Source organism: Ornithorhynchus anatinus, chromosome 2 (genome assembly GCF_004115215.2).
Source record: "Ornithorhynchus anatinus isolate Pmale09 chromosome 2, mOrnAna1.pri.v4, whole genome shotgun sequence".
Lineage (NCBI taxonomy): Eukaryota > Metazoa > Chordata > Mammalia > Monotremata > Ornithorhynchidae > Ornithorhynchus > Ornithorhynchus anatinus.
In genome coordinates this window covers 160,235,545-160,261,878 of record NC_041729.1, presented here as the reverse complement: position 1 = coordinate 160,261,878, position 26,334 = coordinate 160,235,545, and the positions used below count along the sequence as shown (strand labels likewise).

General features: G+C 45.5%; 1 protein-coding gene across 1 annotated transcript in view; it reads left to right on the top strand.

Moving 5' to 3' along the window:
• PPM1H (protein phosphatase, Mg2+/Mn2+ dependent 1H) overlaps positions 1-26,334 on the top strand; it is a 258,156-nt gene that overhangs the window by 108,580 nt on the left and 123,242 nt on the right. Inside the window, exon 3 of the mRNA XM_029057431.2 lies at positions 1,715-1,880. Within this exon, the coding sequence (XP_028913264.1) occupies positions 1,715-1,880 (166 nt within the window). The remainder of the gene's footprint in view (positions 1-1,714; positions 1,881-26,334) is intronic.

Below are 26,334 nucleotides of genomic sequence, written 5' to 3'. Positions count from 1 at the left end.
AGCAGGATTAAAACCCAGGACTGTCTGAGTTTGAGGTCTATGTGGTAAGTTTGAGGTCTATGTGGTATGCATTAGGCCACACTGAGTCCCAGGCTCTTTGCACTAGGCTACGCTGCTTCTCTAATTAAGAGATAATGATGATTATTTGATTCCATCCCTTATCCTCTCCCATCAACTAACTTTTCAACCTCTCCCAGTCTCTCCTTCCATATCAATCTTTTGTATTAACTGAGCACTTATTATGTACAGGGCTCTGTACTAAGCACTTTGGAGAGTACAGCACAGCAATAGAACAGATACAGTCCCTTTTCCAAGAGTTCACAGTCTAAAGGGAGAGACAGACATTAATATTAAGTAAATTATAGGTATGTACATAAGTGCTATGGGTCTAGGCTTTGCTGAAGGGAGTGGGAAAAGAGGAAATGATTCGGGCTTAGTCATATAATAATAATAATAATGATGGTATTTGTTAAGCGTTTACTATGTGCAGAGCACTGTTCTAAGCGCTGGGGTAGATACAGGGTAATCAGCTTGTCCCACGTGAGGCTCACAGTCTTAATCCCCATTTTACAGATGAGGTAACTGAGGCCCAGAGAAGTTAAGTGATTTGCCAGTCACACAGCTGTCAAGTGGCAGATCCGGTATTCGAACTCATGACCTCTGACTCCCAAGCACATGCTCTTTCCACTGAGCCACACTGCTTCTCTATGCACAGTCTCTCCTTTAATCTGTTTTTCCTTGTACAGGTATTCTTGCCCAAATATATTGTTTCAGAGCAGAATACAAGACAATAGAGAAGTAGCATGGTTCAGTGTATAGAGCACGGGCCTGGGAGTCAGAAGGACTTGTGTTTTAATTGTGGCTCTGCCACTTGTCTTCTGGGTGACCTTGGGCAAGTCACTTCACTTCTCCGTGCCTCAGTTACTTCATCTGTAAAATGGGGCTTAAGAGTGTGAGCCCCATGTGGGACAGGGACCGTGTCCAACCTGGTTAGATTGTATTTACCCCCGCGCTTAAAACGGTGCTTGGCATATAGTAAGTGCTTAACAAATACCATCATCATCATTATTATTAATGGAGGAATAGGGCAGTACAGAGCCAGATGGTGGCCCTGCATTAGTTATAGTGCTTGTTTTAAAAGCTTGTTTGAGGCAGATCAAAGGATCCTTAGATGACAGTGTTATCAGTAGTAACTCATTAGCATTGTATATGGCAACAATTGTCAGCATTGTTACCGTACTTTACTGGAAACAGATGGAAGCTGTTGAAGATTGGTTCACAGTGCCAAGGCTAGGTGCCAGGCTAGTGAATTAGAGAAGTATCTGGCAGTGCCAAACTGCAGGAAACTAGCTTTTGGAGGTTTTTGTTTGACACAACCATCCTGGTGTGACATAAGCCAGATGTTATTTCAATTGCTTTGGAACCTACTTCTACCTAATCCTTGATTAAATCCTAGGAATCAGGAGGACCTGGGTTCTAATCCCAGGTTCTAATCCCGGCTCTACCACTTGTCTGCTGGATGACCTTGGGCAAGTCACTTAACTTCCCTGGATCTCAGTTACCTCTTCTGTAAAATGGAGATTAAGACTGTGAGCCTCATGCAGGACATGGACTGTGTCCAACTGGATTTGCTTGTATCCACCCTAGCACTTAGTACAGTACCTGTCTGTCTCTCTCTGCATGCCTGACCTGGCTTTTTCTGCTTCTCCTTCAGGGTTATCAATGCAGGGAAAAGCACGCACAACGAAGACCAGGCCAGCTGTGAGGTGCTGTTCGTCAAGAAGAAGACCGGTGTCACCTTCACCCCCAGCAAAAACTCATCGGTGAAGAGGAGGTCTTCTCTCCCCAATGGAGAGGGGCTACAGCTCAAGGAGAACTCAGTAAGTAGGTCTTTGTTCCTTGGGGCTCACACAGTAGCAGATACCCCGGCTGTCCCCTGACCCCTGCCCCGGGGCGAGGGAGATGGAGATGAGCCCGGAATGGGATCAGTTTCCGATGGTTTCCGTTCCGCAAGGTTTTTCCAGGGACTGAAGGAGGGAGGGTGTCCTCTTACGTGTGTGTATACTGCAAAGCTGACCCCGAGCCAATCAGTCGGCAGAATTTTTGGAGACCTCATTGTGTGCGGGGCTCTGGGCAGAGTACAGTACTTAGTAGACATGATCCCTGCCCTCAAAAATTTTACAGTCTACTGGTTGTGGAACAATGGACTAAGCATTTGAAAAAATGCAATCAATCAAGGGTATTTGAGGGCTTGCTGAGCAGAACACTGTACTGAGCTTATGGGAGAGTACAATACATCCCAAGTTGGCAGATATGTTCCCTGCCCAGAAAGAGCTGATAGCGAGAGAGCGACAGTAAAATAAAGTCAGGATATGTGTATATGAGAGCTGTGGGAGAATATCAAGTGCATGAGAAGCAGTGTGGCTCAGTGGAAAGAGCATGGCTTTGGAGTCAGAGGTCATGAGTTCGAATCCCAGCTCTGCCACTTGTCAGCTGTGTGACCATGGGCAAGTCACTTAACTTCTCTGTGCCTCAGTTACTCATCTGTAAAATGGGGATTAAGACTGTGAGCCCCACGTGGGACATCCTGATTCCCCTGTGTCTACCCCAGCGCTTAGAACAGTGCTCGGCACATAGTAAGCGCTTAACAAATACCAACATTATTATTAAAGCAAACAGGCCAAGGACGACGCAGAAGAAGGAAGGAGTAGAGGAAATGAGGACGTAGCTGGGGAGGGTCTCTGGGAGATGTGATTTTTTAATAAGACTCGAGATGGGGAATATCACGGCCTTTCATATATGAAGGGAGAGGGAGCTCCAGGCCAGAGGGAGAACATGGGTAACTATGCTTAGGTAGGCATTTGTGGAGCAAAGTGTGCAGACAAGGTTATAGGAGATCAGTGAGGTAAGATAGAAGTTGGGAAGCTGATTTAGTGCTTTAAAACCAACGGTAAGGAGTTTCTGGCTGATGTGGAAGTGGATGGGAAACCATTGGATGTTCTTGAGTGGGGAGACGTTGACAGAATTGGTTCCTCAATCAGTCATTTGTATTTATTGAGCATTTACTGGGTGCTGAGCACCATACTGAGTGCTCAAGAGAGTACAGAATAACAGTTAGTGACACATACCCTGCCCACAACAAACATCATTTAGAGGGAGAGAAGGACATAAGTGTAAATAAGTTACAGATAGGTACATAAGTACTGTGGGGCTGAGGGAGGGGTGAATAAAGGGTGTAAATCCAAGTGCAGGGGTGATATAGAAGAGAATGGGAGAAGGGGGAATTGAAGGGCTTAGTTGGGGAAGGCCTCTTGGAGAAGACGTATGTACTTTCAGTAAGGCTTTGAAGGTGGGGAGAGTGATCATCTGCTGGATATGAAAGGGCAGATGTTGTAGGCCGGAGGCAGGAAGTGGGCGAAAGATCGGTGGCAAGGTAAATGAGATCAAGATACAGTCAGTAGGTTGGCATTAGAAAAGTGAAGTAAACGTGCTGGGATATAGTGGGAAATCAGGAAGATAGGAGGGGTCAAAGTGATTGTGTGCTTTAAAGCCGATGGTAAGGAGTTCCTGTTTGATAAGCAACCACAGGAGGTTTTTTGATAAGTGGGGAATTATGGACAGAACAGTTTTGTAGAAAAATGATCTTGGCAGCAGACTGAAGTATGGACTGGAGAGGGGAGAGCCAGGAAGCAGGGAGGTTAGCAAGGAGGAGGATACAGTAATCCAGGCAGGGTAGGATAAGGGCTTGGATTGATGTCATAGCAGTTTGGATGGAGAGGAAAGGGTGGATTTTAGCGAGGATGTGAGGGTTGAACGGACAGGATTTGATGACAGATTAAATATGTAGGTTGAGTGAAAGAGGAGAGTTGAGGATTCATTCATTCATTCAATCGTATTTATTGAGTGCTTACTGTGTGCAGAGCACTGTATTAAGCGCTTGGAGTGTACAATTCGGCAACAGATAGAGACAGTCCTTGCCCAACAACGAAGGCCAAGGTTATAGGCTTGTAAGATTGGAAGGATGGTAGTGCTGTTAACAGTTACCAGAAAGTCATGGGGAGGATAGGGTTTGGGTGGGAAGATGGGGAGTTCTGTTTTGGACATTTTCAATTTGAGGTGTCAGCGGGACATCTAAGAAGAGATGTCCTGAAGGCAGGAGGAAGTGCCAGACTGCTGAGGAGGAGAGAGATCAGGGCTGGAAATATAGATTTAGGAATCATTCGCATAGAGATTGCAGTTGAAGGCCATGGTGAATAAATTCTTCAAAGGAGTAGGTGTAGAAGGAGAATAGATGGGAACCCGGAACTGAACCTTGAGGGACTGCCACAGTTAGGGAGTGGGAGGCAGAGGAGAAGCTTGGGAAAAGACTGAGAATAAGCGGATAAAGAGCTAGGAAGAGAACCAGGAGAAAAGTGTAAGTGAAGCCGGGGTTGTAACCAAGGTTTAGTAGACATGATCTCTGCCTGAATACATGTTTATTATTGTGACTGTTCATTATAATTAATCATTTACCAAGCTGAGGTTGATACTAGGCTAGTTCACTGTTTGACCCAAAAGGCTTATGGGGACAGTGTGTCAAGACAGTTGACTCTTTCCCCTAAGATTGCCTTGTTTCAGTGGTTTATAAGGCTTTTAGGGAAGTCATTTCTCCTTCCACTGTAATATGAGCATGTGATGCTGACCCCTAGTGCTGTTCTGCATTTTGTAAAACCAATCCAAAGTATTCATTAAGCACTTACTATGTGCAGAGCACTGTATTAAGTACCTGAGAGTACATTAGAGTTGGCAGTCATGATCCCTTGGATATAGGAATGAAGAAATGGTATTTCTTAAGTACTTACTATGTTCCAGGTACTGTTCTAAGCACTGGGGTGGATACAAGCAAATCAGGTGAAACACAGCCCCTGTCCCATGTGGCAAAGCTGGGATTAGACCCCATGACCTGACTCTCAGGCCTGTGCTTTATCCACTAAGCCATGCTCTTCCTTGCCCTCAAGATGGTCACCTCCTTTCCTGTGGCTCACCATAACTTTCCCAAAACTTGAGGGATGATATTTTTCACTCTTGAGAACCATAGCCTCAATCAGTGTACTGACTGAGCATTTATATATAATTGTTCTTCACCGAAGGTCATCTGAGTTGGTCTGTGTGTATCTGAAAAGGCCAGTGTGTGATTCACAGTCCTAGCCACATTCTGTACACGAGAAGGCTGTCCCTTGTTGCACTATGTTGGTTTGCAGTGCCAGGAGCTGTTTTCTTTTTTATAATAATAATTTTTATGATATTCATTCATCCATTCAGTTGTATTTGTTAAGCACTTAGCCATGCACTGTACTAAGCAGTACAAAGAAGCAGCGTGGCATAGTGGAAAGAGTACGGGCTTGGGAGTCAGAGGTCATCGGTTCTAATTCTGACTCCACCACTTAGCTATGTGGCTTTGGGCAAGTCCCTTAACTTCTGTGTGGTTTAGTTACCTCATAAAATGGGGATTAAGACTGTGAGCCCCACATGAGAAAACTTGATTCCCTTGTATCTACCCCAGTGCTTAGAACAGTGCTTAGCACATAGTAAACACTTAACAAATGCCAACATTATTATTATTATTAGTGTTATTATTAAGCTCTGGGGTAGATGCAAGTTGATCAGGTTGGACACAGTCCCTGTCCCACATGAGGCTCACATTCTGAGGCATAGAGAAATGAAGTGACTTCCCAAGGTCACACAGCAGACAAGTGGTAGACCTGGGATTAGAACCCAGGTCCTTCTGATTTGCAGGCCCCTTTGCTAGCCACTAAACCACAAGGCTTCTTTTGCCTCCTTATCTAATAATAGTAATGTTGGTATTTGTTAAGCCCTTACTATGTGTCAGACACTGTACTAAGCACTGTTGTAGATACAAGCAAATTGGGTTGGTCTCAGGCCCTGTGTCCCATGAGGGGCTCACAATCTCAATCCTCATTTTACAGATGAGGTAACTGAGGCACAGAGAAGTTAAGTGTATTGTACTTAGTGTTGTATTGTGTAAGTCTATTGTACCAAGCGCTTAGTTCAGTGCTGTGCGCACAGTAAGCACTCAATAAAAATGATTGAATTGAATGTGATTTGCCCAAGATCACACAGCAGACAAGCAGCAGAGCTGGGATTAGAACCCGTGACCTTCTGACTCCCAGGCCCTTGTTCTATCCACTATGCCATGATGCTTCTCTGTAATTCTCTTATCTGTAATTCCATATGGAGCTTTGGCTCAGAGAGCCACTAATTTCTTGATAGCAGTGCACTATGCTGGACTTTCCTCAGCCATCGACTCCCCTCTAAGTTACCTGCTGCTCTGCAGCAGGGTCTGAGGCTTTGTTTGGCCATGTCCTTAAAACGCTTCTTCTGCCCTCCCCACATCCGGTTTCCCAATTTCAGGTCACCATCCACCAGTTGTTTGGATCTTCTGTGACCTCTCATTCTCCTCATGTGCCCCTCCCAGCATCGCTGTGCTAAGAACATGGCTTCAATGTTAGATTCCAGAACTTCATTGCTCGTGAACACCTCCGGGTGCAGAGCACTGTATTGAGCACTTGAGAGAGTACAATAGAGTAAGTAGACATGTGACTGGCATCTGAACAGTGACTGGCAATCCTCTATCCTCCCTCGTGGTGTGTATGCCTTTAGTCAGGTATGTGCTTGGAAAGGCCAAGAAAGAAGCAGTGTGATGAAATGTGCTCTTTTGCTTTTGAGGCCAATAGTTCAATAGAGAAACTGGAGAGAATCAAATTTTCCATTGCTAGTGAAGATGATGTTTCCTGGCAAACCAGGTAGCGAAGTCATTCCAAAACAGAAGTGTAGGCTGGGGGAACGAGAAGAGGTAGTGGTGGAAAAGTGAAGTTAAGCGCTTAGTACAGTGTGTCACACATAGGGGATGTTCTGGAACTGGTCTTCCTCTTCTTATGACCGTTATAATTCCCAGCTTGTTTTCTTGCTAAACGTAGTTGAATTTTATGAGCGGGAAAAGGACCTGGTAAACAAGTCCTGTAAGGCTCTTTGGACTGTTTCTCCTAGGAGGAGCTCTTAAATATTAGGCTGTGTTGGTGATGTGAAAAGATAGCACCCTAATATGAAAGAGGATGTGAATCTTGGATTGGAAATAGCAGTACTGCGGTGTGGAGTCAGGAGCACATATGAAATTGAGTTGAGATGGTGGTTGGATTTTTTTGGTGCTTTTAGTTTTGTTTTTTTGAAAGAGATTACAGATTGGCAAAGCGTTTGGAAGATAAAGATCTGAAAGTAAGCTCAGAGAAGGAGAAAATTGCTACTTCATAGAGGAGTGATGGTCATCTAAATACAGCAGAAAGCAACCAACTTAACCATTGCATCTGTGGAATCTTATTGTAGAGTGGATCGTCATCATCACCTGTTTTTATCTGCAGTGTACAAAATACTTTCCTGGGTACTTGGGAAAATACAATAAGGATAAAAGACAAGGTTCCTGCCCTCGAAGCTGAGTGTGTCATGAGTGAAGAGTGCAAAAGGGAGAGGAGGACAAAAAGGTTCACCATCAGCTATGTTCAGCCTCTTGCTAAATGCTGTCGTTTTTGGGTTCCCCCCCCCAGGATCCTCCCTCCCCACTTCTCTCCAGTCAAAGTGCCACCAGGCTGGTCCAAGCACTTGTCATATCTCACCTTATTAGTGCATCAAGCCCCTTTCAGACTTCTCGGCCTCCAGCCTCTCCCTCTTCCAGTCCATGCTTCACTCTGCTGCCTCAATTATTCTTCTAAAAAAATCAATCCGTGCGCTTCTCCCCGTGCCTCAGAACTTCCAACTCTGCATTAAGCAGAAATTCCTGTTCATCAGGTGTAAGACACTCAATGGGCTCTCTCCCACTCCAGTCCAGTTCTTATGCTTTGTTTCCTTCAAGCCAATTTAAATGCCGTGCCCTGATTTTTGTCTCTCAATCTGTCATATTTATTGAGTGCTTAGTGTGTGCAGAGCACTGTACTCAGCGCTTGGTAGAGTACACTATAATAGAGTAGGTAGACACATTCCCTGCCCACAGTGAGCTTACAGTCTCTCCCACTGCCAACCCCTGACTCCCTCCCTCCTCATCGAACTCCCACTCCCTTTGTAACTTTTAGACCACTGGTCTACCCACGCTCAAAGCCCTTCTGAAATCATTTCAGTTCCAGATGCCTTCTTTTCTTAAGATCTCATCTCCCCACCCTACATCCCTCCAGCTTCTACTTCCGCCCTTCCGTGGCTCAATCAGTGGTATTTATTGAGTGCTCACTGGGTGCAGAGCAGCTGTACTAAGCACTTGGGAGATTAAGGAACTACAGAGTTGGTAGATACGTCCCCTACCCACAGGGAGCTTATAATCTAGAGGTCGCCCCGGCCTCCTAAGCACTTGGAGTATTCATACTTCCAATAGCATTTCTGTAAATCATTTGATATTCTGTCGCTTCCTCCTACCTCTCCTGGATTTTAATGTCTGTCACCGAATGTTCTTTGAGGACAGTAAGCATGTCTACTAAATCCACTGAACTCTCCCAAGCACTTAGCACAGTGTTCTGCACACAGGCCCTCAGTAGTGCTTTTGATTGTTTGGAGAACTTTGAACCCAAAAGTCCGAAGTGTCTATCTGACGCAGATGGAGAGAGGTCGACAACTCTTTGAGGTTTTTGAGGAGAGGAGTACTGCATTCTGAATGGGATTTCAGGAAGAATAATTGTTCATTCAGTTGTTTGTCATATTTATTTTGCAATTCCTGTGTGCAGAGCACTGTACTAAGCGCTTGGGAAAGTACAATATACCAATAAACACATTCTCTGTCTACAGTGAGCTTACAGTCTGGGGTGGGGCAGCAGGCAGGCAGCAGGATATAGGATGGACTGAAGGGGAAAAGCTGGAAGTGGGGAAAGTAGTAGGGAAGACAACGATGATGGTATTTTCCAACTGGGAGGTGTCAGAGGCTTGGACCATGGTGGCAGCTATGAGGGTGAAAAGGAAATGGAATATCCTCAGAATATTATAATGCAAATGCTGGCAGGGTACTGCGTGGCCTGAATGTGGGAAGTAAAAGTGGGGAAGAAAAAAATCACTCCCAAATTATGAGTTTCTGGGGCATAAAAGTAGATGGTGGTGTCAGTTGCAATAGGAAAGTGAGGAGGAGGAGGAGGAAGGTGTTTAGGATGGGAGTTAAGGCGATCCGTGTTTGGCACAATAAATTTAATTAAAGGGCCAGTGGGTCATCCAGGAACAGTTCTAATGGAGGCGGGAACCAGTGAAGGAGCTGGAGAAGGACCAGCTGGAGAGATCAGGAGAAAGTAAGGAGAGCGCAGTGTCAGCCAAGCAGCATGGCCTAGTGGAAGGAGCTCAGACCTGGGAGTCAGAAGGACTTGGATTTGGATTAATTCATTCAGTTGTATTTATTGAGTACTTACTGTGTGCAGAGCACTGTACTAAGTGCTTGGAAAGTACAGTTCGGCAACAGATAGAGACAATCCCTACCCAACAGTGGGCTTACAGTCTAGAAGGGGGGAGACAGACAACAAAACAAAAGAAGTAGACAGGCATCAGTAGCATCAAAATAGATAGATAGAATTATAGATACATACACATCATTAATAAAATAAATAGAAAAATATATACAAATAGACACAAGTGTTGTGGGGTGGGGAGAGGGGTAGAGCAAAGGGAGGGAGTAGGGCGATGGGGAAGGGAGGAGAAGCCTGACTTCACTTATCTGCTGTGTGACCTTGGGCAAGTTGCTTTACTTCTCTGTGCCTCAGTAACCTCATCTGTAAAATGAGGATTAAGACCATGCCTCAGTTTCCTCATCTGCAAAATGGGGATTGAGACTACGAGCCCTCTGTGGGACTGGGACTGTGTCCAACCCAATTACTTGTATTTACCCCAGTGTTTAGTACAAGACCTGGCACACAATACGGGCTTAACAAATACCATCAAAAAGCAGCTCCTACTCCGTATGGTCCTAAGAACCTATAACTGAGCTCTGCACACAATAGGTCTGTCAGTCAGTGGTATAGAGTGAGTGCTTATTGCAAGCAGGACTTTGCATTAAGCACTTAGAGTATACGATAACAACTGGTAGGCATGTTCCCTGCCCACAAGGAGCTTACAATCTAGAGGGGAGATAGAAATTAAAATATGAATATGTTCTTAAAGGCCTGTGGGCCTAAGGGCGGAGTGAATATGAAGTGCTTAAAGGGTGCAGATAAAAGTGCTTAATAATGTTGGTATTTAAGTGCTTACTATGTACTGAGCACTCTTCTAAGCACTGGGGTAGATACAGGGTAATCAGGTAATCCCATGTGGGGCTCACAGTCTTCATCCCCATTTTACAGATGAGGTAACTGAGGCACCAAGAAGTGAAATGACTTGCCCAAAGTCACACAGCTGACAAGTGGTGGAGCTGGGATTAGAACCCATGACCTCTGACTCCTAGCCCGTGCTCTTTCCACTGAGCCATGCTGCTCCTGTGCTTAGGTGACACAAGAGAGAGGGAGTAGGAGAGGTGAGGGCTTAGTCGGGGAGAGCCTCTTGAAGGAGATGTGGCTTAAATAAGGCTTTGAAGGTGGGGAGAGTGGTGGTCTGTCAGATATGAAGAGGAGGGAGTTCCAGGCCAGTAGAAGAACATGGGCAAGGGGCTGGTGGCGAGATAGTTTAGACTGAGGTTCAGTGAGTAGGTTGGCATTAGAATAGTAAGTACGGTATTTGTTGCCAGGCACTGTACTAAGCGCTGGAGTGGATACAAGTAAATCGGGTTGGACACAGCCCTTGTCCCCTGTGGGACAGTCTCAATCCCCATTTTACAGATGAGGTAACTGAGGCACAGAGAAGTGAAGTGACTTGCCCGAGGACACACAGCAGACAAGTGGCAGAGCAGGGATTAGAACCCAGGTCCTTCTTACTCCCAGGCCTGGGCTCTATCCACTAGGCCACGCTGCTTCTCTGATTGGATGTGTAACCAATTCCCTTCCCTGAGGCTCTCCAGATGAGTTTCTTCTCACACCCTCTCCAGCTCCTTTGGGACTCCCCTAAAAGAACCACAAAAAGCACCATCTCGTGGAGCCAGAGACAACATGACACGGTGATGGTGGTACTCCTGGAGGTCAGAGTTTAGAGCACACTCAGTTCTACCATGATGTAGGTCTTGGCTGCGCCTTTGGGCTGGATCGCAGTTAGAGAATCGAGTAGCATCCTTCCCGGGACGAGAGCCTGTTCGGCCATGGGGCACTGCGGTGTCTGAGGAAAAGGTTGGGTGGGAAAATGCCAGCCCAACTGCCAAGTTTTTCTTGACAACGGGGGCCTCAGGCAGCCCCTCACCCCCAGTTTGAAGAGCATCAACTGGAGTTATTGACGCCGCTCTCTATCCTGGGATTGACTGGAAGGCACATCTCCAAGGGGCCTTCTCTGACCGAGTCCCCCTTTCCTCTTCTCCCATTCCCTCCTGCATCACCCTGACTTGCTCCCACAGCACTTATGTACATATCTTTTATTTATTTATATTCGTGTCTGTCTTCCCCTCTAGACTCTGAGTTCATTGTGGGCAGGAAATGTCTGTTTATTGTTATATTGTACTCTCCCAAGTGCTTAGTACAGTGCTCTGCATGCAGTAAGCGCTCAATAAATACAATGGAATTGAAATTGAACTGAATTAGTCAGGGAGCCGGCCCAATTTTCATGCCCCAAATGAGTCCATACGACTTCCGGAGTATTGAAAGATATCAGGAGGGGCCTTTACCATTTCTGCTTGGGTCATTGTGATTAATCAATCAATAGTATCCCCTGAGTGCTTACAGTATGCAGAACACTGTACTAAGCACTTGAAAGAGGAGAGCATAACAGAGTTGGTAGACATGCTCCCTGCCCACAATGAGCTTAGGATCTAGAGACGGAGACAGTCATTGATATGAAGAAATAAATTATGGTTGTGTACATAAGTGCCGTGGGGCTGAAGGAGGGCTGAATAAAGGCTGCAAATCCCAGTGCAAGGGCGACATAGAAGGGAGTTGGAGAAGAGGAAATGAGGACTTCAGTGGGAAAGGCCTCTTAGAGGACATGTACTTTTAATAAGACTTTGAAGGTGGGGAGAATGATCATCTCTCACATGGAAACTCATTATGGACAGATAATGTATGTAATTCTGCTGTATTGTACTCTCCCAAGTGCTTAGTTCAGTGTTCTTCAGGTAGTAAGTACTCAATAAATGCCATTAGTTGATTGATATGAAGAGGAAGGGCATTCCGGGCCAGACAGGACATGGGTGAGAGGTCAGCGGGAAATAAGATGAGATTGAGGAACATTGAATAGGTTGGCATCAGAGGAATGAAGTGTGCTGGCTGGGTTGTAGTAGATGAGCAGTGAGGTGAGGTAAAGGGCGAAGTGATTGAGTGCTTCAAAGCCAATGATAGGAATTTGGTGATGGAGGCTAAGTAACAGGTTTTCTGCTTATTTGACCTAATTTTGAGAGGAGGGAAGAAATGCTATCAGGGCAACTGTTTCCTTGGGCCAGAGAATGCAGATGAGACCAGTGCCCATGTGGAGAAAGGGAAATTGCCAAAAGAGGAAGTGGGCAGGGCCTGAAGTCCCAGGCTTGAGTGGAGCCAACTGCAAACCTCTAAGTTCCCACTGGTGCCTGGACACTGGGGTAGATACAAGGTCATCAAGTTGTCCCACTTGGGGCTCACAGTCTTCATCCCCATTTTACAGATGAGGTAACTGAGGCACAGAGAAGTTAAGTGGCTTGCCCAAGGTCACACAGCTGACAAGTGACGGAGCTGGGATTAGAACCCGTGTCATCTGACTCCCAAGCCACTCAGCCACACTACTTCTCTATTGTCCTATTGTCCTACTGTCAAGGTTGAACTATGGCAGTCAAGGGTAAAAGTTTGAGGGGTCCTCAACAGTGATGACCTGCCCTAAAGGTCACGGAAGGGGAGCCAGAGAAGGAAGGCAGGGCATAGTCTTTCCTTAACAATAAGAATGTTTATTAAGCATCATTCTCTCGTTAATCCCTGTGAAACTCCTTGTGGTCAGAGATCACGTCTGCCAATTCTATTATACTTCTGTTTTCCCAAGTACTTTCTACAGTGCCCTGAAGAGCATGGCATAATGGATAGAGCCGGGCCTGGGAGTCAGAAGATCATGGGTTCTAATGCCAGCTCAGCCACTTTTCTGCTGTGCGACCTTGGGCAAGTCATTTCACTTCTCTGAGTCTCAGTTGCCTCATCTGTAAAATGGGGATTGACACTGTGAGCCCCTTGTGGAACAGGGACTATGTCCAGCCTGATTTGCTTGTATCCACCCCAACACTTATTACAGTGCCTGGCACAGAGTAAGTGCTTAACAAATACTATTATTATTAAGCACTCAATAAAGACCTTTGGAGTTTTGGTTTTTTATATGGTATTTGTTATGCCCTGACTATGTGCCAGGCAGTGTACTAAGCACTAGAATAGATACAAGCTAATCAGGATGGACACAGTCCACATCCCACGTGAGGCTCACAAATCTTAATCCCTATTTTATAGATGAGGTCACTGAGGCACAGAGTAGTGAAGTGACTTATCTAAGGTCATATGGCAGACAAGTGCGTAGAACAGTGGATGCACACAGTAAGTGCTCAATAAATACGATTGAATGAATGAATGTGACAGAGCTGGGGTAGGAACCCAGATCCTCTGACTCCCAGGCTCATGCTCTTTTCAGTATGCCATGCTGCTTTTTTATTTTTTAAATGGAATTTGTTAAGGGCTTACTGAGTACCAGGCTCTGTGCAGCTGCTTCTGATTAATTGATCAGAATGGACATGGTCCCTGGCCCACACAGGAACACATTTTACAAGTGAAGAAACTGAGGCACGAGGCCATGGAGTGGGCTAAAGTCATAAAGTTGGTATTAGACCCAATGTCCTGTCTCCCAGTCCCATTCTCTTTCCACTAGGCTGTGTTCCCTGAATAATAATATCAATTATGGTACTTGTTAAGTGCTTACTATATGCTAAATGCTGTTCTAAATGTTGGGATAGAAACAAGTTAATCAGGATGGCCATAGTCCCTGTCCCATATGGGTCTAACACTCGTAATCCCCATTTTACAGATGGGGTAACTGAGGCCCAGAGAAAAGTGAAGTGAATTGCCCAAGGTCACACAGCAGACATGTGGGGGAGCCAGGATTGGAACCCAGGCCCTTCTGACTCTCAGGCCCTGCTCTATCCGCTAAAAGTTTGGAAGTGTAGCTAACATGGGGTGAGATAGGACACACAGAGCTTTTTATGAAGACACAGCATGGAGTTTCTTGCTGGGCAATGTGTCAGGAAACACTCGAAAGCTAATAATAATGGTGGTATTAAGTTCTTTTTAGATGCTGAGCACTCTACTAAGCTCCGGGATAGAGTCCAGAAAATCATGTTGGGCCTAGTCCCTGTCCCACACTGGAATAATAGTAATAATTATAATGATGGCATTTGTTAAGAGCTTACTATGTGCACAGCACTGTTCTAAGTGCTGGGGAGGATACAAGGTGATCAGGTTGTCCCACGTGGGGCTCACAGCCTTAATCCCCATTTTACAGATGGGGTAACTGAGGCCCAGAGAAGTGAAGTGACTTGCCCAAAGTCACACAGCTGACAAGTGGCTGAGCTGGGATTTGAACCCATGACCTCTGACTCCCAAGCCCGGCCTCTTTCCAGTGAGCCACGCTACTTCATAATAATAAGAAAAAGAAGAAGAAGAAGAAGAAGAAGATTGGTTAAGCGCTTACTGTGTGCAAAGCACTGTTCTAAGTGCTGGGGAGGAGACAAGGTGATCAGGTTGTCCCACGTGGGGCTCACAGTCATCATCCCCATTTTACAGATGGGGTAACTGAGGCACAGAGAAGTTAAGTGACTTGCCCAAGGTCACATAGTTAACAAGTGGCTGAGTCACGGTTTGGTAGCTGGGCAGCTGGTGTTGGTTAAGAGAATTCCAGGCAAGTCTGAGAAATGGTAAGGGAATTCCATGGCAAGTCTGAGAAACTGCCTGGCCTGGTGAATAGGGCACAGGCCTGGAAGTCAGAAGGACCTGGGTTCTAATTCCGACTCTGCCCCTTGTCTGCTGTGTAACCTTATGCAAATCACTTAGCTTCTCTTTTCCTCAATTACCTCCCTTAAATTCTCTGTGCCTAATGACTTCATTCAATCATATTTATTGAGCACTTAATGTGTGCAGAGCACTGTACTAAGAGCTTGGAAAGTACAATTCAGCAATAAAGAGAGACAATCCCTGCCCACACTGGGCTTACAGTCTAGACAGGGAGAGACAGACATTAAAACAAGTAAACCGGTATCAATATAAATAAATAGAATTATAGATACTAATAATGTTGGTATTTGTTAAGCGCTTACTATGTGCTGAGCACTGTTCTAAGTACTGGGGTAGATACAGGATAATCAGGTTGTCCCACGTGAGGCTCCAAGTTAATCCCCATTTTACAGATGAGGGAACTGAGGCACAGAGAAGTTAAGTGACTTGCCCACAGTCACACAGCTGACAAGTAGAGCAGGAATTCGAACCCATGACCTCTGACTCCGAAGCCCGGGCTCTTTCCACTGAGCCACGCTGCTTCTCTACAGATATATACACAAGTGCTGGAGGGCAGGTAGGGGGGTGGTGGTAGAGCAAAGGGAGCGAGTCGGGGCAACGCAGAAGGGAAGGGAAGCTGAGGAAAAGGGGTCTTAGTCTGGGAGGGCCTTTTGGAGGAGGTGAGCCTTCTGTAGGGCTTTGAAAGGGGGGAGGTATGATTGGCAGATTTGAGGAAGGAGGGCATTCCAGGCCAGGAGTAGGATATGGGCCAGAGGTTGACGGCAGCACAGGCAAAAACAAGGCTCAGTGAGAAGGTTAGCGGTATCAGAGGAGTGGAGTGTGTGGGTGGGGTTGTAGAAGAAGAGAAGGGAGGTGAAGTAAGAGGGAACAAGGTAATGGACAGTTTTGAAACCAATAGTGAGGACTGTGAGCCCTGTACGGAAAATGTACTGTGACCCGCCTGATTAGCTTGTATCTACCCCCCCCCCCCACTTAGTACAGTGCCTGACACATAAGTGCTTAACAAACACCAAAAATATATATATATATGGTTAGGGTCTCTCTTGAACTTCATTCTCATGGCCGTTTGAGATTCTCCTGGCTCTCGCTATGAAGATGTCTTGGGTTCCTTTTCTACTTCTTGCTCACCTTTATCTTATTCAGCCCAGCGGATTAGCAGGGGTCCTGATATCCAGGATTTCAGAAATTGGGTTTCAGCATAATCATACCAAGCAGTTAAATACAGATTTTCATGATTTTGAGTGGGAACATTTCAAGCTTCTGGTAGCTCATTGAAGATTTTTGCCCGAAGGCTCTGGGGAAAGCTGGAGAGGCCGAATTTTCCCCTTTCGTCTCCTTTACCGGCTGTACACAGTGTGGTAAAGCAGTTATGAAAGAAAAATTGAGAAATTAAGTTTGTGAAACCATTCTCTTCAGAATACATCTGCAGCTGAGGGTACCTAATCCTACTGGGTGGGCAGAGGTTGTGCCAGCCAACTGTATAGGACTCCCCCAAGCACTTAATTCAGTGTTCTGCACACAGTAAGCACTCAGAAAATGCTGTTGATTCATTGGTTGACTGACTGGCTTTATATTTATGTGCATGGGGAAAGGGCCTCATCAGCCTTGGAAAGGACTGTTGTCATGAATTCCTTTGGTTGTTGAAAATATGCTGGAATGTTCTGCATGTGCTTTAAGATGATGCTCTATAAACCCAACTAAACTTAAAAGATTATTTTATAAATCATGTCATGAAGCTAGCCTGTCACTAGAATGATCTTGTGAGTGTGGGTCCCTTGAAGGCAGGAAATATGCCACTTGCTTGATAGTTCCTGTGCACTGCAGTACAGTGGGGGTTCAGTGAAAGCTACTATGAGCAATAAATGAACACCAACTGCATTAATGCTTTGTAGTAGGATCAGGCAGATTTTAGAAATGGAATGTAGGGATAGAATTCCCCTCAGTAGTGATGGTTTAGGTAAGTACAATGTGCTTTGGGGAGGAAAAAGTGCTTAATATTTTGGTTGCTGTTTATAAGCCAAATATGCTGAATTTGTCATCTAGCTCTCTTTCTACATTTGGCTCCCTTTTGGAGAACAGGTAAAGTACAATGTAGCTTAGTCAACTAAGTCAATAAAATTGCCCTTTTCGCATCATGTCAACCTAATTCAATTATTATAGGCTCTTGCTTGCTGAAAGAAAGCATTGTGTTAAAAAAAAAAGCGGTGAGCAAGAGCAGGCTAGGATCATGTGACCTTGTTTAAAGAATAATTGAACAGCAAAATGCTGTGACACTATTCCAGGTGGAGGAAGTAACCAAAGTTCTGAATAATAAAATAATAATTGTGGTGTTTCAGTGCTTATTATGTGCCAAGCAATAGGGTAGATAAGCGCTTAGTACAGTGCTCTGCACACAGTAAGCGCTCAATAAATATGATTGAATGAATACAGATGAGACAGTTATTGCCCCACAAGGGGCTCACGGTCTAAAGGGTAGGGAGAGCAGGTGTTGAGCCTCCACTTTCCAGATGAGGAAACCAAAGCCTGTAAAAGTAAAGCGACTTGCCCAGGATCACACAGGCAAGGTACTGATCCAAGATTGGAACCTGGGGTGTCCTGTCTCCCTGTCCTGAGCTCTTTCTACCAGGTGATGAGCTTGTAAGTTAAGACTTTCCACTGAAAAGCTAAAAGAAAGGATCTGGGTAATTCGGGGAGAGTTTAGGGAGACAGGGCCTCAGCCCCAAGGAACCTGTTAGCTGAAGGCCCCCCCACCCCTCCTCCGGAATTCTGGTCACTGAGGTTTTTGTCAGGCCTGCACACCCCAGTGGAGACCCATCCCAATCCTAGAATTGAAAGCAAAGGCAGACACCAGAAAAATAAGGAGCAGTCATAATAGTACTCATGACATGCTTAGTGCTTGCAGAAAACTGTACTCAGCACTGGGAAAGAATGGCCTATCTTGCATGGATCAGTTCCTTTCCAAGTGTGGAAGAAGACAAGACCTTCATCTTGACTTTGAGTCAGACTGTGGCTTTAAGGATTAAGTATTTGAATTTGAGAGATGACCCTAGGGATTTAGTCACTCAGTTTTTCTCTAAAGTCATTGGTCAATGATCGGTGATCTTTTCTCTTGCAAATTTTGCAAGGGCTTCAGTTCAGGTTAGCCAGGGAGAATTGCAGGTGATGGGGATCTTGAATACTGAAGTAATCAGTGAGCCTGCTGAAATGGAGTTTATTTGAAATTCAGAGTGAAAATCCTTTCACCTCATAATGATTTGGTGCTGGCATAGGAAAAATGGGAAGCATATCTTGGCAGAATCATTAGCTTCAGCAGGAGTGGAGCTTCAGGACAGATCCTGTGCCCACTTACTAATCATGGTACTCGTTAAGCACTTACTATGTGCCAAGCACTGTTCTAAATTCTGGGGGTAGAGACAAGATAGATTGGACACAATCCCCAACCCACCTGGGGCTCACAGTCTGAACTAGGAGGGAGTAGGATTTAATCCCCATTTTATAGATGTGGAAAATGAGGCACCAAAAAGCAAAGTAACTTACCCAAGGCTGAAGAGCAGACAACTGGCAGAGCTGAAATATAGAACCCTGATCCTCTGACTCGGGCCTGGGCTCTTATCACTAGGCTGTCTTGTTTTTCATAGGAAGCTTAAATTCATTTCTTTTTGTGGTATTAGTTAAATGCTTAATAAATGTCAAGCACTGTCATAAGTGCTGGAATGAAGTTAATTAGACTGGATACAGTCCTTGTCCCACCTAGGGCTGACATTCAAAGTAGGAGGGAGAAGAGGTATTGAATCTCTTTTTGCAGATGAGGAAACTGAGGCACAGAGAAGTTAAGAGACTTGCCCCAGGTCATGTGGCCAGCAGAGCCAGGGTAAGAACTCAGGTCCCCTGGTTCCCAGGCCCCATTTATCTATTATAATCCTGCTGCTCGTGTGTCAGGCATTGTCTGACATTGGCCTCATGGTCTAATGGGGAGGGAGAACAGATGAGGAAATAAAGGCACAAAGAACTTAAGTGATTTGCCCAGTCACATAGTAGGCAAGGCTCTTAGTCCATAAGTGAAGCTTTGTAGTGACCAGTGCCCAATCAGTGGCATTTATTGCGTGCTTACTGTGTGCGGAGCACTGTACTAAGGGCTTGGGAGAGTACAATATAACAGAGTTGATAGAACCATTCCCTGCCCACAGAGAGCATACAGTCTAGGTGGGGAAACAGGCATTACTAGAAATAAATAAATTACAAATGTGTTCATAAGTGTGGTGGGGCTGAGGAAGGGGTGTAAAAAGGGAGCCAAGGGAGTGGAAGAAGAGGAAACGAGGGCTTAGTCTGAGAGCTCTTGGCAGAGATGGCCTTCAATAAAGCTTTGAAGGTGGGGAGAGGAATTATCTGTTAGATATGAAGATGGAGGGTTTCCACATCTGTCTGTCTAGGCCCAAGAAAGCTCTTGTATTTCCAGACCTTTGTGGTTTTCAGGAGGTTTGCCTAACATGGATTGAGGCCTTCACAATTGGTGAAGTGAGCATTTTGGTCAGATAGGACTTCCCCTCTTTCTCTAAATTCAACCTCCATGTTAAAGAAGCAGTATGACCTAGTCGTTTAAGAGGAGCAGGGGCCCAGGAGTCAGGGGACCTGGGTTCTAATCTGAGCTCTGCCTCTTATCGGGTTTGTGCCCTAGGCCAAGTGACCTGGAGAAGCAGCATGGCTCAATGGAAAGAGCCCGGGCTTGGGAGTCAGAGGTCATGGGTTTGAATCCCGACTCTGCCACTTGTCAGCTTTGTGAATGTGGGCAAGTCACTTAACTTCTCTGTGCCTCAGTTACCTCATCTGTAAAATGGGGATTAAGACTGTGAGCTTCACGCAGGACAACCTGATTACCCTGTATCTACCCCAGCACTTAGAACAGCGCTCTGCACATAGTAAGCGCTTAACAAATACCAACATTATTATTATTATTATTAGTTTCCCTGTGCCTCAGTTCCCTCACCTGTAAAATCGCGATCCAGTTTCTGGAAGCCCCATGAGGGACAGGGACTGTGTCCAACCTGATTGACTCATGTCTACCTACCCAAGGGTTTAGTACAGTGCTCCGTACATAGCAAGTACTTAACAATCACCACAACTCTAATGACTACAGCAATCAATAATGGTGAGTGGAAAGATCAACGCATCCTGGGACCTCTGTCCTCACCCCCGGTAATCCAGCTTTCGCTACAGACCGTGACCTACAAACTTGCAACTTTTGCCCCTGGTCCGAGGGCCTCAATCCTCTCAGAGTGTAGTAGTGGCTTCGCGTTTTCCAATCTCGAATTTTGGCTATGATCCGTAAGCAAGTCCCCGTTATCTTCCGCTCTCTTGTCTTCCATCACACTGTCCCCTTTTCTCCGTCCCCTGCTGCTCTCCGTCCTGGCTGGAGTTTGGAATGGGCGTGAAGAGCAGGAAGAAAAGGCAGCTGTCAGAGGTTGGTTTACAGAGACAATGGGTGGTTTGTCTTGCTTCAAGTTAAACTGCTCATTTTCGACCCGCTCGGGGCCCACAGGATTCCCTGCTAGATTCTTTTTGAATTGTGAAGCTGCATCATCAAATGCATCCCCTCAGATTGGACAGGGAGTATCAATGATTATAAAGTCCATCAATCAATCCATGGCATTTCATTCCATTGTATTTGAGTGCTTACTGTGTGCAGAGCACTGTACTGAGTGCTTGGGAGAGCGCAGTACAATAATGAACAGACACATTCCCTGTCCACAACGAGTTTACAGTCCATAGGGGGAGACAGACATTGATATAAATGAATAAATGACAGATATGGACATAAGGGTGTGGGGCTGGGAGGGGGGATGAATAAAGGGAGTGAGTCAGGGTGATGCAGAAGGGAGTGGGAGAAGAGGAAAGGGGGGCTTAATCAGGGAAGACCCCTTGGAGGAGATGTGCTTTCAATAAGGCTTTGAACTGGGGGGAAAGTCACTGTCTGCTGGATATGAGGAGAGACGGTGTTGAGCATTTTCTGTGTGTGCAGAGCACTTGGGAGAGTCCGGTAAATTTGGTAGGCCCCATCTGTGTCCTCAAGGAGCTGACAGTCTAGTACTTCCAGTCATGGCATTGACATTCATCTCCACTGGATGTAATAAGGAGTGGGCAGGGCAGACTGAAGAGATGTCCTCATCGAATAGCCATCTGAATTTGCCCTGCATTTAAATCTCATCCAAACAGATGGAGATGGGAGCTCCCTTGTGCTCTCATCCTCCCCCTTGCTCCCCTTCTCAGTGTAATGTAGCTTTTGGCCCCAAAGCTAGTCTGATCAGAGGACAAAGAAATGACAGATTGTCAGGCTCAGTGGGGCACAGGGATGGCATAGAGCCTGGCTAATGGGAAGCTGGGTTGTGGCTGCTTGGAAGCAATCAGGAGAACAGCAGAACTCCTCAGGAGCAAGAGTGTGTTCAACATTGGCGTATTTGTGTTTTGTTTAAAGGCCTAAGCACGTGTGCTCTCGCCCGCTTCACAGTCTTTCTTTTTTTAATGGTATCTAAATGCTTACTATGCACTAGGCACTGTATGAGCGCCGGGGTAGGTACAAGCTAACCAGGTTGGACACAGTCCATGTACCGTGTAGGGCTCACAGCCTTAATCCCCATTTTACAGGTGAAGTAACTGAGGCCCAGTGAAATGCCCAAGGTCACACAGCAGACTAGTGGCGGAGCTAGGCTTCGAACCCAGGTCCTTCTGACTCCCAGGTCTGTGCTCTATCCACTAGGCCACGCTGCTTCTCACGCTGGTCTTGATTTGGAGCAAGTTGAACCAGGAAGGGCAGGTACATGAGCTCAGCAAGCCAAACATGTTAATGTTAGTGTTCTTTCTGCCTTCCTGCTGCCTGGAACTCCTCAGCAGAGTTTACAGGTCTGTTTGCTGTTCTGGGCTACTTTTTTCAGTCAGTCAATCACCTGAGCACTTATTGTGTACAGAGCACTATTCTAAGTACTGATTACTATATAACACAGGTGGTAGACACATTCCCTGCCCACTCTGAGCTTATAGTGTAGATGATCTACTTTAGATAATGGTTCCTCTTTCCAGTGCTGAGGGGAAAATTCCTCTTGAGCTCCATTAGGCTCCATTAGCATTGCCAAGTTTGGTTGTTGGGGAATGGTTTCCCTCCATATAGAGCTATCCTTGTTCAGTTCTTTGAGATGTGAGCCCTAAGTGGGACAGGGACTGTGTCCAATCCAATTACTTTATATATACTGCAGTGCTTAAAACAGTGCCTGGCACATAGTAAGCACGTAATAAATACCACAATTATTATTATTATTCAAAACAGTCACCACAGAGAGGCAAATGAGGAGCAGCATGGCTTAGTGGAAAGAGCCTGGGAGTCAGGAGCTTGGAACACCCTCCCTCCTCCTATCCAGCAGACAATTACGCTCCCTCCGCTTCAAAGCCATATTGAAGGCACATCTCCTCCAAGGGGCCTTCCCTGACTAAGCCCTCATTTCCTCTTTCCCATTGCCTTCTGCTAGATTCTAATCCCAGCTCTGCCACTTGTCTGCTGTGTGGCCTTGGGCAAGTTACTTCCCTTTCTGAGCCTCAATTCCCTCATCTGTAAAATGGGGATTGAGACCGTGAGCCCCATGTGAGACAGGGACTGTGTCCAACCTGATTAGCTTGTATCTACCCCAGTGCTTAGAATAGTTCTACACATAGTGCATAACGAACACCATCATTATTACTACTATTATTAGGTTTTTAACCCTGATTTTTCAGATGAGGAAACTAAGGCAGAGAGATGTTAAGTGACTTGCCCAAGGTCACCCAGGAGGCAACTGGCAGAGCCTGGATTAAAACCCAGTTCCCCTGATTCCCAGACTCTTGGGGCTACTCTTTCTCAAATTTTAATGAAATCTTATTTAGTGGTTAGATTTTCACAGACTTGCTTTAATTTCAATGTGCAAGATGTGATTGGGCAGAGTTGGAGAAATCTCAACCTGCTGGTCTTGAAGTGACTTGTTCTAACTAGGGCAGTGTTGCTGCTCAGCAAATCAAAATTTCTCTCCTATAAAGCTAATTTTGCACGTTCTTGCTTATGATCTGATAAATAATCCGAGACAACCAGTCTCGATAAATAGGCCTATCTCTGTAGGTGATAATTTTTGAAAGTCCCTGAAGGAGAAGCCATCGGCCTACATGGAGACTCGTTCTTTACCAGTCACTTTCTTAGCAAAGAGGAAAGTTTTTCCTTAAATTGACCCCATTCATAATAATAATAATAATAATTTTGGTATTCGTTAAGTGCTTACTATGTACCAAGCACTGTTCTAAGCGCTGGGGTAGATACAAGGTAATTAGGTTGTCCCACATGGGGCTCAATAGTCTTAATCCCCATTTTACTTATGAGGTAACTGAGGCGCAGAGAAGTTAATTGACTTGCCCAAAGTCACACAGCCCCCCAGGAGATTGTATTTTTCCCCAACTCAACAACAAGACCTCAAATAACAGTGGTCAAGGTTTGCAAGCTGAAGAGCTGCCATTTAAAAATCTCCAAGTAGCTTGCCAAATTCCAAATCCTCACTCCCACGACAGATTTAAACAGCTTTGGAAAGCATATGTGAGAAACCAATGCATATGTTCATGCCTACACCCTTCTTAAATGCGGTGAAAGTTCTGTACTACCGGCAACAGATCACTAGAGGTTTTTGGTTGACTTCACTTGTGACAGATGCAGTGTGGCCTAGTGGAAACAGCATGGGCCTGGGAGTCAGAAGGTCGTGGGTTCTAATCCTGACTCCTCCACTTGTCTTTTGTGAGAACTTAGTCACAGAGAAGTCATCTGTAAAATGGGGGTTAAAAACTGAGAACCTCATGCAGGACAGGGACTGTGTCCAACCTGATTTGCTTGCATCCACCTCAGCACTTACTATGGTGTCTGGTTCATAGTAAGTGCTTAACAAATACCGCAGTTGTTATTATTATTATTATTATTAATAAGCATGGGCCTGGGAGTCAGAAGGACCTGGATTCTAATACTAGCTATGTCACTTGTCTGCTGGGTGACCTTGGGCAAGTCACTTCACTTCTCTGGGCCTCTCAGTTACTTCATCTGTAAAATGGGGATTAAGACTATGAGTCCTATAAGCAGCATGGCTCAGTGGAAAGAGCCCGGGCTTGGGAGTCAGAGGTCATGGGTATTGCCACAGCTCTGCCACTTGTCAGCTGTGTGACTTTGGACAAGTCATTTAACTTCTGAGCCTCAGTTACCTCATCTGAAAATGGGGATGAAGTCTGTGAGCCCCACATGGGACAAGCTGATCACCTTGTACCCATCCCAGCGCTTAGATCAGTGCTTTGCACATATTAAGCGCTCAACAAATACCAAAATTTATTTTTTAATGGGACATGGACCTGTTTAACTTGTATCTTACCCAGCGCTTAGTACTGTAACTGGCACATAGTAAGTGCTTAGCAAGGGACCTGGATTCTAATACCGACTCTGCCACTTGTCTGCTGGATGATCTTGGGCAAGTCACTTCACTTCTCTGTGCCTCAATTACTTCATCTGTAAAATGGGGATTAAGACTGTGAGCCTCACTTGGGACAACCTGATTCCCCTGTATGTACCCCAGTGCTTAGAACAGTGCTCTGCACATAGTAAGTGCTTAACAAATACCAACATTATTATTATTATTATTCTCTGGGCCTCAGTTACCTTACCTGTAAAATGGGGATTAGACTGTGAATCCCATGTGGGATTATCCACAAATTTAATCCAACCTGATTAAACTTGTATCTACCCAGCGCTTAATACTGTGCCTGGCATATAGTATGCTACTATTATTATTATTACTTTTACAAGTTAATCATCCACACCTTCTCTGTCCCATAGAGGCTCACAGTCTAAGTAGGAGGGAGAAGAGGTATTGAATACCCATTTTACAAGATTAGGAAAATGAAGCACAGAGAAGTTATGTGATTTGCCCAAGGTCACACAGCTGGTAAGTGGACCCTGGATTAGAACACAGCTCTTATGGCTCTCAGGTTCATGCTTTATCCTTTGGGTCACGCTGCTTCCAAGCCAATGCAGGGCCTTGACACATGCAGATATTCTGGGAGTGTGGCAAGCCGCCTTGAGTGGTTTTGCAAGCTTTTTTTCCCCATTACCACCTCTCTGTCTTTCTGTCTCTTTGTCTCTGCCTCTGTTTTTTTGTTTCAATCCCAAAGACTCCTAATGGTTGGCAGCTGCCATTGCATTTCTATTTCATTTTTAAAAGCACGAGAACTCACATCTCAGATCGACCCAATGCCTTTTAATTTGGGGATTCGGGCCACTTTTACCTTTTCAACCATTTTATTTAAAAGAATTTATGAAAAATGCTTTGTTTCAGCATTCGTTTTAAAATGTCTGCTCCGGGTTTCAGCTTTAATGAGTCAGAGGCAGCTGCCTGCCGGTTGCCAGTGTAGCTTGTCTCCAGGTAAAAAACTGTGAGCGGTTACCTTACCCCAGTTTGGTGCCTCTGTAGAAGAAATTCTCTGCTTATGGATCAAACCAGTTCCAGGTCCGTGTCCCTTTGTCAGTGGGAAGAAGTACTAGTGTGCAATCTTTGCTGGTTCTGGCTTGTCTCTGAATCCATGAGTTATGTAGTAAAAGTAGTTGTATTTATTGTCTGCTGTGTGCAGAGCACTGTACTAACTGCTCAGAAAGAATATATGGGTGGGAAATGCACAGAATCCCTGCCCTGTCTAATATTAAAGCAGGGTAGAGGGGATTGGAGGCAAAGCCATTAGGAGTGGTGTAGCAATGAAGCACCAAAGCTCATGAAACCAAGGATAAATACACAAATTAAAATACAAATCAGCAGGGGCCTGTGGCTAGAGGAGCAGAGTTTCAGACTCCTGGTGGTTCAGAGTTCAGCCTCCCCTGAAGCCACGTGACCTACCACCTGGGGGTTTTGTGGCCGCCTCCTGCTGTGGCTGCTGTTGTCTTTCCCCCTGGAATGATGGAAGACAGAACTGGATGTAGGCTCCTCAGTGGTGGTGGAAGGGAGCTGGTGCCAGTTTCTGGGGACACAGGATGGGGGTGCTGGGAGGAGTGGCTCGTTGTAGGCAGTGTGTTCATTTATTATTATACCGTCCTCTCCCAAGCGCTGAGTACGGTGCTGTGCACACAGTAAGCACTCAATAAATACGATTGAATAAATGAATGAGTTTGGCACCCTGAGCATATATGACAGTGGCTTTTATCCCCAGTATGATGCAA